The 13908-nt window shown below is 33.0% G+C and overlaps 1 protein-coding gene across 12 annotated transcripts in view; it reads left to right on the forward strand.

The window, feature by feature from the left end:
- Positions 1 to 13908, forward strand: part of NBEAL1 (neurobeachin like 1) — a 129123-nt gene that overhangs the window by 19222 nt on the left and 95993 nt on the right. For all 12 annotated transcript variants that reach the window (XM_025039263.1, XM_015596596.2, XM_015596597.2 and 9 more), the window contains 5 exons: positions 886 to 967; positions 1521 to 1648; positions 8755 to 8837; positions 9194 to 9279; positions 12383 to 12689. In XM_025039263.1, the coding sequence (XP_024895031.1) occupies positions 886 to 967; positions 1521 to 1648; positions 8755 to 8837; positions 9194 to 9279; positions 12383 to 12689 (686 nt within the window). The remainder of the gene's footprint in view (positions 1 to 885; positions 968 to 1520; positions 1649 to 8754; positions 8838 to 9193; positions 9280 to 12382; positions 12690 to 13908) is intronic.

Consider the following 13908-nt stretch of genomic DNA (forward strand, 5'->3'; position numbering starts at 1 on the left):
GTTTCTTTTGCTGAGCAGAAGCTTTTTAGTTCAATGAAGTCCCATTCATTTATTTTTGCTTTTACTTCCCTTGCCTTAGAGGTCAAATTCATAAAATCCTCTTTAAGTCTAAGGTCCTTGAGTTTCGTTCCTATGTTTTCTTCTATGCATTTTATTGTTTCAGGTCTTTTATTCAGGTCCTTAATCCATTTTGAGTTAATTTTGGTGTATGGTGATAGACAACAGTCTAGTTTCATTTTTTTGCAGGTGGCTTTCCAGTTTTCCCAGCACCATTTATTGAAGAAGCTTTCCTTTCTCCACTGTATGTTTTCAGCTTTTTGTTGAAAATTATTTGCCCATATAAATGTGGGTTTACTTCTGGGTCTCGATTCTGTTCCACTGGTCTGTGTCTGTTTTGCTGCCAATACCATGCCGTTTTGATTACTGTCGCTTTGTAGCTCTTGTGTGCAGATCCTATGCTCAGACGTGCTAGTATGCAGCTTGAGTGTTTTTTGTTGAGTTTTAGATGTTCAGCTTATTGTTGTTTCAAGGAGAGAGACTTGAAGACGTCTCTGACTCCGCCATGTTTCTCCAAACCCCTAAGAATATTCTGATTTTTTTCTCTTCTGTTTCTACTTTGTGATATTTTCCAATTTTTCTATGATAAATAAATGCTAATCAGCATGTATGTCTTATATATCTTCTCTGTTTATAGTGTATAAATAGAGCTTGAATTGTGTTTCATATTTTCAATGAGAATGCAGTTACGTAACTATTGATTTTAAACTAATAACTGTCATTTGTATTTCATTTGCCAACATGTATTTTCAAAATTCAATCTAAATGAGCATATTTTTTTCTCACTATTCATACATAATAAATATGCATGTGTTCTTTTTTTCACAGAAATCTGTCTAATGTAGAAGAAATTGGGACTTGCTCTTATATCAATCATGTCATCACTATGACAACACTCTATATTCAGCAAGTACGTGTGAATTAATATATTCCTTTTTGTTGCTTTACTGAGAGTAACTAGGCTTTACTTTTTAAAATATAGTTAATAAAGTTAAATGTTTTTAGATGACAGACAGTAATTGGGTATAGAATTAAAAATATTGGTACAATATACTTCAGATATCTCACATATATTATTTAAAAGTAGAGAAGCAATTAACATTTTGTTTTAATTAAAAAATTAAAGTGTTTTATAAATGGCTTTAAAATGATAGTTTGTTGTTTTATGTATTTATTATTTATTCATCAACTATCTCTTATTGAAAAGATATTCAGTTTTGGAAAGATGTTTGGTGATTCATTGGAATCCCTTCCTAGAAAATATATAAAATTCGAGAGGCTAGAGTTAGTCCATATGATTAATCAACTACCTTTAGACTAGAACGGAACGTAGGCTTATTTGAATGACAGTGTTTATTATTAGATGATGAATGAAACATGTAGTCCTTTAATGTAGGTAAGAATGTTATATATAGTTTAATATTTTTAACTAAATATAATTTTATGATTAACTTTGTTCTCAGTTAAAAAGCAAAAAAAAAGAGAAGGAATTGGCAGATCAGACATCTATCGAAGAATTTGTGATCCATGCATTAGCATTTTGTGAAAGTTTATATGATCCATATCGGAATTGGAGGCATAGAATTTCAGGGTATGTCTTATAAATCCTAATTTTTCATTCAAAACCTGAATGTCATAATATGTGCAATTTTTCAAAGCAGGTCTATTTCTCTATGAAAACAGTTGGTAAGATGTGTATAAGACAACCCTTATCTCTGTCTCTGAGGTAGAGAACTATGTTCTAGGTAATGAATTCATGATAAATGCCACTTCCAGAACTTTTATTTTGTAATGCAGTTGAATGATAACAATCAGATAGGAAAATGTCAAAGCACAGTAGCCTCAAGTAGAGATTATATATTCTTCAAGGAAAGTTCTCTGTTTTTAAAGCATATTTCATAATTTGGAAATGATTTTTTAACAATATTTTGTCTTTATTTTTAATTGTGGAGCTTGTGTCAATCAGGGTCAAGTCAGGAATACAGAAATCATACTAGTATTTTAAAAGATAGAATATAATACAAGAAAATTGTTAAATAGGTATTAGAGAATTGGAAAAACAGAGGGGGACACTGACATAGTATGAACAGTAACTTCAGGAAGCAGCTACTTCCCTAGGGCTATGGGAACAAAGGGAAGAGATTGGAATTATCAGAAACTAGAGGTTTGGAGAAGAAGTCCTATTGTGCTGGGCTTGGACCTCTGAGGAAGGAGCCTTGTTTAGCTGATGTGGGTATTGCTGAGCAGCCCTAAAGAGGCTGGTTCTGAGATTACCAAAAATAAGCTGAAGACAGGAACCAACTACAAATACTACAATTAAGAACTGTTGTCTGGTAAAAAATAAGAAATAAAGAATCAATTCCTTTTTTGCTCTTTCAATCTTTCAGGCTCCTTTTAGTACCCACTATTGGTGAACCCAACAGTGGGGTAGCTGGAAAGAGATAAGTATAGTTTGCAGAGCACCTCTCCCAGTATCACGAAGCAGATAAAATATAGGATGATGGGTTCAGAGGTTAGTAACAATAGCATAATTACCAGTGCAGAGTTCAAAGAAAAGAGTTTTAAACTCATATGTCTTTTTTAGCTGTGGATAAAGAATAGGAAGATTGGTATCATCACCCACAATTGGGCCTCTTTTTAGGTTTCCAAAATCTGCTATACTTTCAATCTCAAGATTTTTCCATTTTCATTTTCGATTTAACCTAACCCACTTATAAATAATTTCTGCTTTCTGCAATATTACTGAAATACGTGGTTTTTATAGGCTTTTTAGGGTTTTAGGGTAGTATACCCCATTTTGAATAGCCAGCATGAATAACCAGGTGAAGAATTGATATATTTTTAAATAAATATACTTATCTAGACTATATAGTAATTGTTGTTTATGTTCTATGTAGTGATATTTTGTTGACATAATGCATCCTTTGTTAAAGCAAGAAGAAGTGGAATAACAGGAACAGATACTCCAGTTATTACATATAACAATCTTATCTGCTTATTTATACATTTGCTTTCCTTTTTGCCTTGAGAGAAGTTGTCTTTATTAGGGTTCTCCATAGCAACAGAACCAGTAGAGTGTGTCTGTTTGTGTTCAGAAAGAGTTTATTATAAGCAATTGCCTCATGTGATTTAGAGGCTGGCAATTCAATTCTGCAATGTGGACTGACAGGCTTGTGCCCCAGGAAAGTCCATGATGCAGTTACATTCTGAAAACTGGTAGAGAGCCAATGTTGCATTCTCATCCAAAGGCAGTCAAGGTGGAGACCCAGAACTGTTGATACAGATGAAGTCTGAAGGCAGTCTGCTGGAAAATTAATTCCCCCTTGCTTGGAGAGGCCAGTCTTTTTCTTTACTCAGATTCTCAACTGATTGGATGAGGTACTTTCTGGAGGACAATCTTCCTTATCCAGAGTTTACCAATTTAAATGTTAATCTCATCCAAAAACACCCTCCAACTTGACACATAAGATTAACCATTACACTATCATAATACTTTTCTTGACTGTTTATTAATAGTAAGGTATTAATGACGTTCTGAATACTTTCTTTTCTATTGAGCTTTAATATGTCTCTTTTCCCAGGGAGACAGTGCTTTGAATTTTCCTTGAGAAAGCTGTTTTATCAGTCAGGGTAAGATAGATTATGCTGCAGTGACAGTAAGGAGTTAGAATAACAAAAGTTTATTTCTTGTTTATGTTGCCTATCTAACTGGTTGGCTTGTAGCCTCTAATTGCCAGTCACTCAAGATCTCAAGCTGACAGCACAGCATATAAGGTTTTGCTAGTTAAACCTTGTTAGTGAGAAAAGAAAGCTCTGAAATGTCTCACATTGGCAATTTAATGTTCTTGTCATGACACATGACATATCATTTTCATTCAGAACTTACTGTCCAGACTAATCATGTCTTCATCTACCCCAGTGAGGCCAAGAAGTTAGTTCTATCTTATGACTAGAAAGGTAGTTATGGAAGTAATTGGCAAACAGCACTGTCACTGCTTTGCCCGTGCACTGCTCAGGACTGCTTAAGATTCAAAGAGGCACATAACAGTGTTCCTTTTGTAGCCTTTCTACATATTTAGCACTTTGGTTCTCAACTAGTTAGTGTTCTCTCTATTTTGACATTTATTCCAGGGAGTACTTAAGGATATTATGTCTCTTCTTCTCACTCTTGCTACTTCCTCAGCGTCCACCTTAAACTTGTCAGTAATGGCAACTCTAAGATAACACTTTAAATTTGAAACTATGACAGTTTTCTTTTACATAGTAAAATATATACAGGAGGAGAACATAAGATCAGACTGAAAATGACAGAGGCTTTTAAAGGAATCCTTAATAAGAGCAAAATGAATTTTAAAATGAGAGGAGAGAAGATATAAAAAGATACACCTGAGAGCAAATTAAGACAAAAATTGGTAATTGAAAGCGAGAACAACTTTTGAGAGCTAAAAACAAGAAAAATTTAAATATACTATAGAAAGAGAATTCTGCATATGTAAGATGACATCAGGAAGAGGAACAAGGAGTAGAAGAATGAGTAGTGGCATTTCGTGAATGTGTGCAATATGTATGCCAGGAATTATGCTGGAAGATGTCCATGTATTCTCTCTAATAGACATAACAATTTTGCTGATAATAGTAACAGTTGCTTCAGAGGTAAACAGTAAAGCAGGGATTTAGAATTGGGTTCCTTTGGCTTTTTTGATAGGGAAATAAAACAATGCAAATAAATAATGTAGTTAGCAATCTATAGGTCATGGAACACCTGTACAAGGTCTTTCTAGCAATAACTTATACCTTATATATTAATCTGGCTCTGAAGTTAAATGGAAATTTGGAATGTATATTTTTTCTTATTTATTGTTTGCGCTTGTTGCTTACCAAAACAGGTAAAACAGATTAAACAGATTTAATTAAAATTAACGTAATTCCAAATACAGAGCCTTTAAAAATTTCTTGTTTGATGAAACAAATGGATGTTTACATATCTCTATATGTAATTTGATTTAATTAATAGATTTGATTAATATGTTAGCTGAATTCTCTTTGTAGAATCTCACATATTTAGAGAGATTTCCTCAAGTAGAACTAAAGTATAGGGAGAGAAATCTTCACTGAAAATGATTTACTCATTCAAGCATTTATTTGAAAATAAATTTATTGAGTTCCTACTTTGTGCCCAGTGCAAGTTCGTAGGACTCGTCTACTCAGAGAGAAAAATTATTTAATTATATGAAGTTATGCCCTTAATATAGGCTCCACCTGGTCAAACCTGGAATAAAGTATGCATGAAAATAATTAATTACAGTAAAGAATTAGAAATTATTGGGGGGAAAAAAGGAATTTATAAGTCTATACCAGTGATGATAGATAGATAGATAGATAGATAGATAGATAGATAGATAAATAGATAGGCAGGCAGATAGATAGACAGACAGGTAGGTAGGTAGGTAGGTAGATAGATAGATAGAAAGATAGAAAGAAAGAAAGAAAGAAAAAAATAAAAAGAAAGAAAGAAAGAAAAAAAAAAAGAAAGAAAGAAAGAGGAAAGGAAAGGAAAAAGGAAAGGAAAGGAAGAAAGAAAGGAGGGGAGAGGAAGGGAGGGGAGGGGAGGGGAAGGAGGAGAAGGAGGAAAGAAAAGGGAGAAGAGGGGGCTTATGCTTATAGTAGAAGGCCAAATGTCAGTTAGTAATTATACAGGGGATGCTAGTGTTGGGGAAAAAAATCAGCATTTTGCACAGATCATGGGAAAGATATGGATCAAGGTGCTAATTTAGGCAGAAATTTTGATAAGGGCCGTGATTTTGCATGGTTTAAAATGTTTCCCCACAGATTACATATTTGTTGCAAAGGAAAAATTAGCAACTTTTATACATTACTAATAGTATATTGACTGGATGATCAAAATTAACATCATCAGTGTGAAGCAGGTGAACATTTGTGCCTCCAACTGTGCCATTCAAAGAAGGACACATCATTGCTTTTATAGTATACCAGCCAAGAATGAGTAATCTGAATCTAATTGTATGGAAACATCAAGCAAACCCAAAGTGAACATTTTACTAAATAAAAGGGAGTGGGGTCAGCATTCTTTAAAAGTGTCATAAAGAAAGGCTGTAGAAATATTTCAGATTAAAGGAGGCTTAAAGAGACATGGCAACTAAATGCAATATCTGACCCTGGACAGCTGTATGGGGGTAGGGTGTTGGGGGATACTGTAGCAGCGATCCCCAACCTTTGTGGCTCCAGGGACCAGTGCTCCTATGAGAATTTTGTGCTCCTATGAGAATTTAATGCCTGATGATCTGAGATGGAGCTGAGATGGTGATGTTGGCGCTGGGAAGTGGCTGCAAATACAGATGTAGCTTCACTTGCTTGCCTGCCGCTCACCTGCCGCTGTGTGGCCCCATTCCTAGCATTACCAGTCTGTGGCTCTGGGGTTTGGGGACCTCTGCTATAAAGGACGCTATTGGGTCAGTTTACAAAACTGGATTAGGAATAGTAGATTAGATAAATATATTAATGTTAAATGTATTAAAATTTATAACTACACTGTGCTGTTATTTAAGACAATATTCCTGTTCTTAGAAAGTATTCACTAATGTGTTTAGAGTTAAAAGGCCAGAATATACATAATTTCTCCTTAAATATTCTGGCAAATATTGTATGTCTGAACATGTGCATTTATAAATATATACGTACTATATACATAGGGAGAGAGTGAGTAAATGATAAAGCATTTGGGATAAAATTTTAACAATGAACCTAGGTAAACTATATTTGAAATTGTGTTATTTTTATTCTTTCAACTTTTGCAAGCATTTGAACTTATTTCCAGATAAAAATTTAAAAATTAGGAAAATGGTTATGTCCTAGGCATGATGAGATTATAAAAAAATAAGCACAGAAAAATTGGGGGAACATGATCTTAGAAAACTGAGATGTAGACAGATCTTTTGCAGACCTCTCAGAGAGCTGTTGATATGTATTAGCATCTGCTAAATCTTAGGTGCTTGGCCCTAGTATCAGATAATAGTGTAGCAACCAAGTATGTCATGTTCTAAAAATGGTATAAGACTAAGTTAATTATTAGCTGTTCTGTATCAACCTATTGAAAACATATAATAATACTACTTGTGCTTTAATATTTGTTTTATAATAGTTTTCACCCTTTTTATTTATGTTAGCATATTAAATTTTCTAACACTTACAATGGAAATTATGTTCATATGTTACTTCTAATACAGAGCCTTTAGAATGAGTCAGTCACAAATTGAAAGTACATTTTCAAGTGAGAATGTTTATTGTTTGTAGCATAGGCTGTTTGGATAGGATATATCCTATCTATATTAATACCTTAATTGATAATAAGTGTGCAAAATGTAAATCATCTTGTGGAAAGATGTAACTGAAATATAAATCAAATTTCATTTTTTTTAAATTAATTTTTCTACCACATGACTGAATTTTTTTAAAGATGTAACTAAATGTTTTATTTCAAACATCAGTAATATTTGTATTGTTGTAAGGACAAAAAAACTTTGATAATGGTATTAAGAGGAAGATCCAATAATATCCTAGGATGTTATGCTTGAGATTAAAATTAAGATAAAATGTGGTAATTCTTATGCCTTCTACACAATGGAAGTAGTCCGATCTGGAAGACACTGCAGTAGTAAATGGTGTCTGATGATTTCTAGTGAATCTGGATCTTAGATCTGGATCTTAAAATTCTTTATTCTGTAATTAGGGAGTCCAGCTGTGCCTATGCTATTTGGCTTATTCTATAGTCAACTGGCTTTTCTTTCTGGCTTTGAATAATTGTAAGAAAAGTAATTTCAGTATCTCAGTTATAGTTGTTAAGAAGAAGATGTCTTAATTCAGCACTTTATCAGTAGATCATATTTAGGTGTATAGAATTTCTATGTGGTTGTTCCATTTTTTGTTGGTTTTATCTATCAATGTTAAGAGATTTTTCAGGGCATAAAAAATATGTTTTTTAAAAACTTTTTTAGCAGTCTACCTGTTGGATGTATCATTATTACAATAGCCTTTAATCCCCAATTCCCCACACTACCATGTCCATCTAAGAGACTCATTTTGTGTTGAATTGAAATGTTGGTAAAAGTACATGCTATTTGTGTTGGCTTTATAAAAGTCTTTGGAAATATTTCAGCTCTCAAAACTACTGGAATTAAAAAACAAAAATAATCCCAGCTTATACTGAAGTTGTATCTTTAAGGTGGAAGAAGCCAGTAGTGTGGACTCTTTGTGTCCAGATAAAATTTCAGAAAATGGCACAAAGTAGCCTGATTTCTGATGAATTTCACTTGCACTGTAGTAATAAGCTACTACCTTAAGTATCAGATTAACAGTACTGCTGAACAAGTTCTTTTGTAGATTGGAAATTTTAAATGGCTAGTTCCTTTTTCTGTTTCGAGTTTTGAGACTTAACTTGGACTGCTCTGTTTCATCATTAAGCATTTAAAACTTTTGCTCACTTCAAAAGAAGAAACTCTTTCATTGGTGAGCATTAGCTTATTGGCTAGACTTCCTTTTAAGATTGTCAGTCCTGAAGATGTATTATTCAGTACACAAATCAAATGTAAAATATTAAATTTCTTTTATAATTATTTTTGTAATTGTGCCATCTCTACATGCCTATGATATAATTTGGTATTAACTCTTTTTTAATCATAGACGAATCATTAGTACGGTGGAAAAGAGCAGACAGAAATATAAACCAGCTTCTCTGACTGTGGAGTTTGTCCCTTTCTTTTATCGTAAGTAATAGCTCCAATTTTTCTTACTTTGATTTTGGTGTTATTTAGTAGCCCTGTGATTTTAGGCAAGATATTAAATTCTGACCTTCCATACATTCATTTATAAATGGGGACAAAATATCCTCATATGAAGTGTTATGAGAATTAAATTTGATAACATAAATAAAGCGTTTAAAATACTACCAGACAAATGATTTCTTTTTCTTTCCTTTGAAAAAATACATATCAACCTTGCCTTTTAAAGATTTTAACCTTTTCTTAATGTTTCTTAATGTTTCAGTGTCAGACATCCCTTAAACATAAATCATACTGCGAAAGAAAAGTCTTATTTGTTTGTTTGTGTATTATATTCACAGAGTGTTTTCAGGAAAGTGAACATCTCAAGGAAAGCCTTAAGTGTTGCTTATTGCATCTCTTTGGAGCCATTATAGCTGGTGGTCAGGTGAGGAAAGTGTTGAATGTTAATATATAAAATAATAGTTAATAGTGCAAAAGAGGTTTCCATGGATTATTTAATATATTCTTTGTCTTTTTGTAATTTCATAAAGCATATGAATATTTTTCTAAGTTTATATCTTGCTTAAAACTAATCTACTTATTTCTTTCATTTATTAACTTCCAAGAAACCTAATAATATTAGCACTAAAAGTAAAGTGAATGCATAACCAGATTTAACAATTTTTGGTATTATATGTTCTTAGTTATATTGACTTTCAACTCCTATAGTAGTTTCTGCTTTAGAGTACAGAGGATAGTCAGCCCTATTAGTCCACTTGATAAAGTCAAGCTCTAGCAGTTTGATTTCCTAAGACATGAATTTAGTCACTCCTCTATCTACATATAATGACTAAATGCATATAAAGGTTTTTAACAAACTCTTAAGAAAAAAATTCTGGTTTTTTTTTTTTTTAAATTGAACATCTTAAAAGCTCTCTGTGGTAAACTTTGAGTATAATTACTAGTTGAAAACAGGATTATAGTTCAGAAAGAACATTCTATGTGTTTTCTTTAACTACAGAGTTTAGTAGAAGTTTCTTAACATTTTTTGTATCACATACCACTTTGGCAGTTGGAGAATGCCCCTTGTCAGAATGTTTTTGAATGCCTAAAATAAAACATATAAGATCACAAAACTAATTTATTGAAATGCAGATACTAAAATATTAATAAAACAAATTTGTGACGTAATAATACATGCTTCTTTATAACACATGAAATAAAAGTATATACCGGCAAGTTTAGTAACTAATGTAATTTCAAGAAGAGATGAGCATAAATGTTTTACGATACAACAACTATAATATATGAAAATGTATATGATTTCTGTTGGTGACAAAATCACAGAGTTTCTTGGTGGGCTGCCTTGCTGTCTTCTCTTCACTCTAATAGAAGAGTAAGATGGTGACCAAAATTGTATTTTTTAGTTTGCTTTGTCATTTGCCTTTATTTAAGTGATATCCTTTGTTTGCCTCAGTATCTTCCCATTTCCATCATTCCTCCACTACTAAATAAAAATTAATATGTATATGTGAGTAAAATTGAGAATGACCTTGTTTTTAACTAATAGAGAAGCTTATTTGATCCCATTCCCTTTTGAACACACAGAGACTTGTTTGGGCCCACGGATGATCAAGCCCTGAGAGACTTCCAGTAATTAAAACTCAGATGGAAAGCAAGTAGATACTAGAAAGCCAGTTTATTATTTTGTGTACTGAAAACATTCAAAATCCTTATAATCAGATTATAGCTATAGTTACAGCTGTATTGAAGTCAGAAGGTGTTGTTGAATATAGCATTGGTACTAGGATATTTGGATGAATGAAATATCTAAAGGCATAAGAATGGCCTTATCATAAAGAATGGAAAAGTCTAATGACTGGTCTTCCTTTCCAAAGCGTCTTGCCCGGGCTTTTCATTGGCATATTTGTTTTGTTTTGTGTTGTGTAAAGAGCAAGGGCTTTGGAGCCTGACTGACATAGGTTTAAATTCCATGTCCATCTCTAAGTAGCTTTGTGACCTTGGATAAACTATATGTGTTATAGTTTCTTTATTTATAATATGGAAATAGTAATACTTACAGGGTTGTCATAAGGACCAAATAACACGTAATATATATAAAGCATTTAAAGCACCTGCACTCATGAGAACTAAGTAAATAACAGGTATATCAGATTTATGACGCCCTGTAAGTAGCAGTAAATTCTAAAATCATAACAGCTTGATTTGGAAGTTTATTTTTTTCTTGCATTAAAAAAAAAAAAATAGCGATCCAGAGTTAATCTGGTGGCTCTAAGATCTTCAGGGACTCAGGTTCCTTCCGAATGTCAATTTGTTGTTATTTCTTGTGCTACAAGATAGATTCTAGTGTCTGGCCATTATATCTGCATTTTAGGCACAGAGGCGGATAGGGAGATGAAGAAGGAGACAAATGGCATGTGACAACTATCTTTAAAGGAAATACTGAAACAGTCTTTATCTCATTTGCTGAACTCCATCAGATGACTATAGAAAGGGCAAATACGTCCAGAAAAAATTTGCTAAAACTTGCTTCCTTAGCCCTGTTAGCAGCAAGGGAAGTTAGGAAATGTAGTCTTTATTTCTGGTAGCCAAGTAAAATATCAGGGATTCTGTTAATAAGGAAGCAGAGGAAAATAGATGTTGGATGGGCCATCAGCAGTTTCTTCCATAATAGGACTTGTTATATCAATATTATTTATTAATGTTGGTAATAAATCCTAATGGCCTCAGTGCTGTTATTTTTATATGATTTTGCATGACTGTCTTTTTATTCATTATTTATCTTTTTAACAATTTAAGGCAATATATATTTATTTTTAAGTTTAGTAGATCACTTCAGTCACTCTTAGAATTTCAGAAATATGTCTGTAGACTCAGAGCCATGCTAGTCCTTTTATATATGTATATTATTTGAGATGGATTTGCTATAACCAGCAGAAAACCTAAGAGAGGCTTAACCAAATCAAAGTGGTTTTATTTGTTTTGTTTTGTCTTTTATTCTTGTTTAAGAAAATGTAGACAGTTCTGGGCTGGTACAGCAGCTCAATGTTATCATCAAGGACTATGGTCTTTTGATATTCCTATTCTCTCTGTAGCCTGCATACTTTAATTCTTGGGTTTATTTCCTTGTGATGTAAAGGTGGCTCTAAGCAACCAGGCCGGAAACAGGTAAAAAGGCCAAGAGCAAAGGGTTGTCTTTTCCTTATTATTTGTAAAATGATATCCTTTTCATAGTCTGCTGACATATATCCTTGACCAGAACTATATCCCATGGCTATTCCTAACTGCAAGGGAGGGTGGTGAGTTTTTTATGTAGGCAGATTACTATCTGAATAAAATCGGAATTCTGTTAGTGAGGAAATGAAGACATGCATAAAACACTAGCAAAGTATCTTTAAAATTTTTTTATATGTTGATTTATTAAAATAAAAAGTTGTGTGAAGATTTATTAAATTCTCTTTGTTTTTGCAAACATATAGAACTTCAGTTAGGTTTGGATTTCATTTTTATTTTCTTTCATGTTTCAGAGGAATGCTTTGCAAGCAATTTCTCCAGCCACCATGGAAGTTCTTATGAGAGTTCTGGCAGATTGTGACTCCTGGGAGGGCGGAAATCCTGAAGAAGTAGATAGGAAGGTAGAACTTACTCTGAAGTGCCTTACAGAAGTGGTACATATTCTTCTCACGAGCAGCTCTGACCAGCGTCAAGTGGAAACCAGTACTATTCTGGAGAACTATTTTAAATTACTAAATTCAGATCATTCAGCTTTACCTAATCAAAGGAGGTCTAGAGAATGGGAAAACCAGTTCATAGCTCTACAGATCAAAATGCTGAGTAAGTATCACATCAGGTTTATTATACTCATTTTTCTCTGAGTCTATTTTTTTTACTTTATTTTCCACTTTCATTTGAAATGCAAGGCCATTGTGTAGAAAGTATTGATTATATAATTCAGATAGCACATGACTATTCAAATTTTGATTTTGAGATAATTAATATGGAATTCATTTGTGTACTTTTTTGCTTTAAGTAACAAAATCAAGCCTCAATACTCTTTTTTGAAAGCGTTATCCTCTAAAAGCATCACTGTAAAAAAGAAAGTCAGCTATGATTTTGAAATTCTAGGAAAAGGAAGTTTTCAGAAAGTGCTATTTATAGTTTTTAATCTATTCAGTTTTCTGTATACTTCTATAACATCTCTACAGTGATTACTTCAACATCTGACCTTCCTCTAGAACAGCAATCCTCAACCTTTTTGGGTCCAGGTACCGGGGCTCCTCTGAGAATCTAATGCCTAAAGATCTGAGGTGGAGCTGAGGTGGTGATGCTAGTGCTGGGGAGCAGCTGCACAGACTGATGAAGCTTTGCTCACTTGCTCGCCCACTGCTCACTTCCTGCTCACCTCCTACTGTGTGGCCTGGGTCCTAACAGGCCACGGACCCGTACCGGTCTGCGACTTGGGGTTGGGGACTCCTGCTCTAGAGGACCTCTGTTTTGTTTTTTTCCTCAGATACTGTGTGTGTGTGTCTTATTTTTCTTTTCCTCCATTTGTGTTGGTTATTTGTTTAATTCTGTGCTTGTATATCTCTCTGTATCTCTATGTAAGCTCCTTCACCAACATATGTGATTTTTTATTATATTCTCTTATTAAATTGATAGATAAAAATATTACTGAGAGTTCTTTTTTATAGAATTAAAATATTTTTATTACAACTAAACTAGAAAATTCAGATAAGTAAAAAGAAAATAATAGTTTTTATTTCTTATCACTCAGGCATAACCAACATTCATGGTTTGTTGTAAGAAAATGCGTGTGTGTATGGTCAGTATAAAAATACTAGATGTCAGAAATCTTTGTGAAACTTAGACATTACAACAGTATTTCTGTAAGAAAATAAGATTCATCTTATATACATTCTATCCTCTTATATGTTATAACACATTTATAATTATTATAAATTGTAAGTTTATAAGGAAGTTTGAGACCATATTGACTAGACTTTTTTTATGTTGTTAGAAACCGTCATATTACCTATGTCAAATCTTCTTTGAT

The sequence above is a fragment of the Pteropus alecto genome, unplaced genomic scaffold, assembly GCF_000325575.1.
Source record: "Pteropus alecto unplaced genomic scaffold, ASM32557v1 scaffold3, whole genome shotgun sequence".
Lineage (NCBI taxonomy): Eukaryota > Metazoa > Chordata > Mammalia > Chiroptera > Pteropodidae > Pteropus > Pteropus alecto.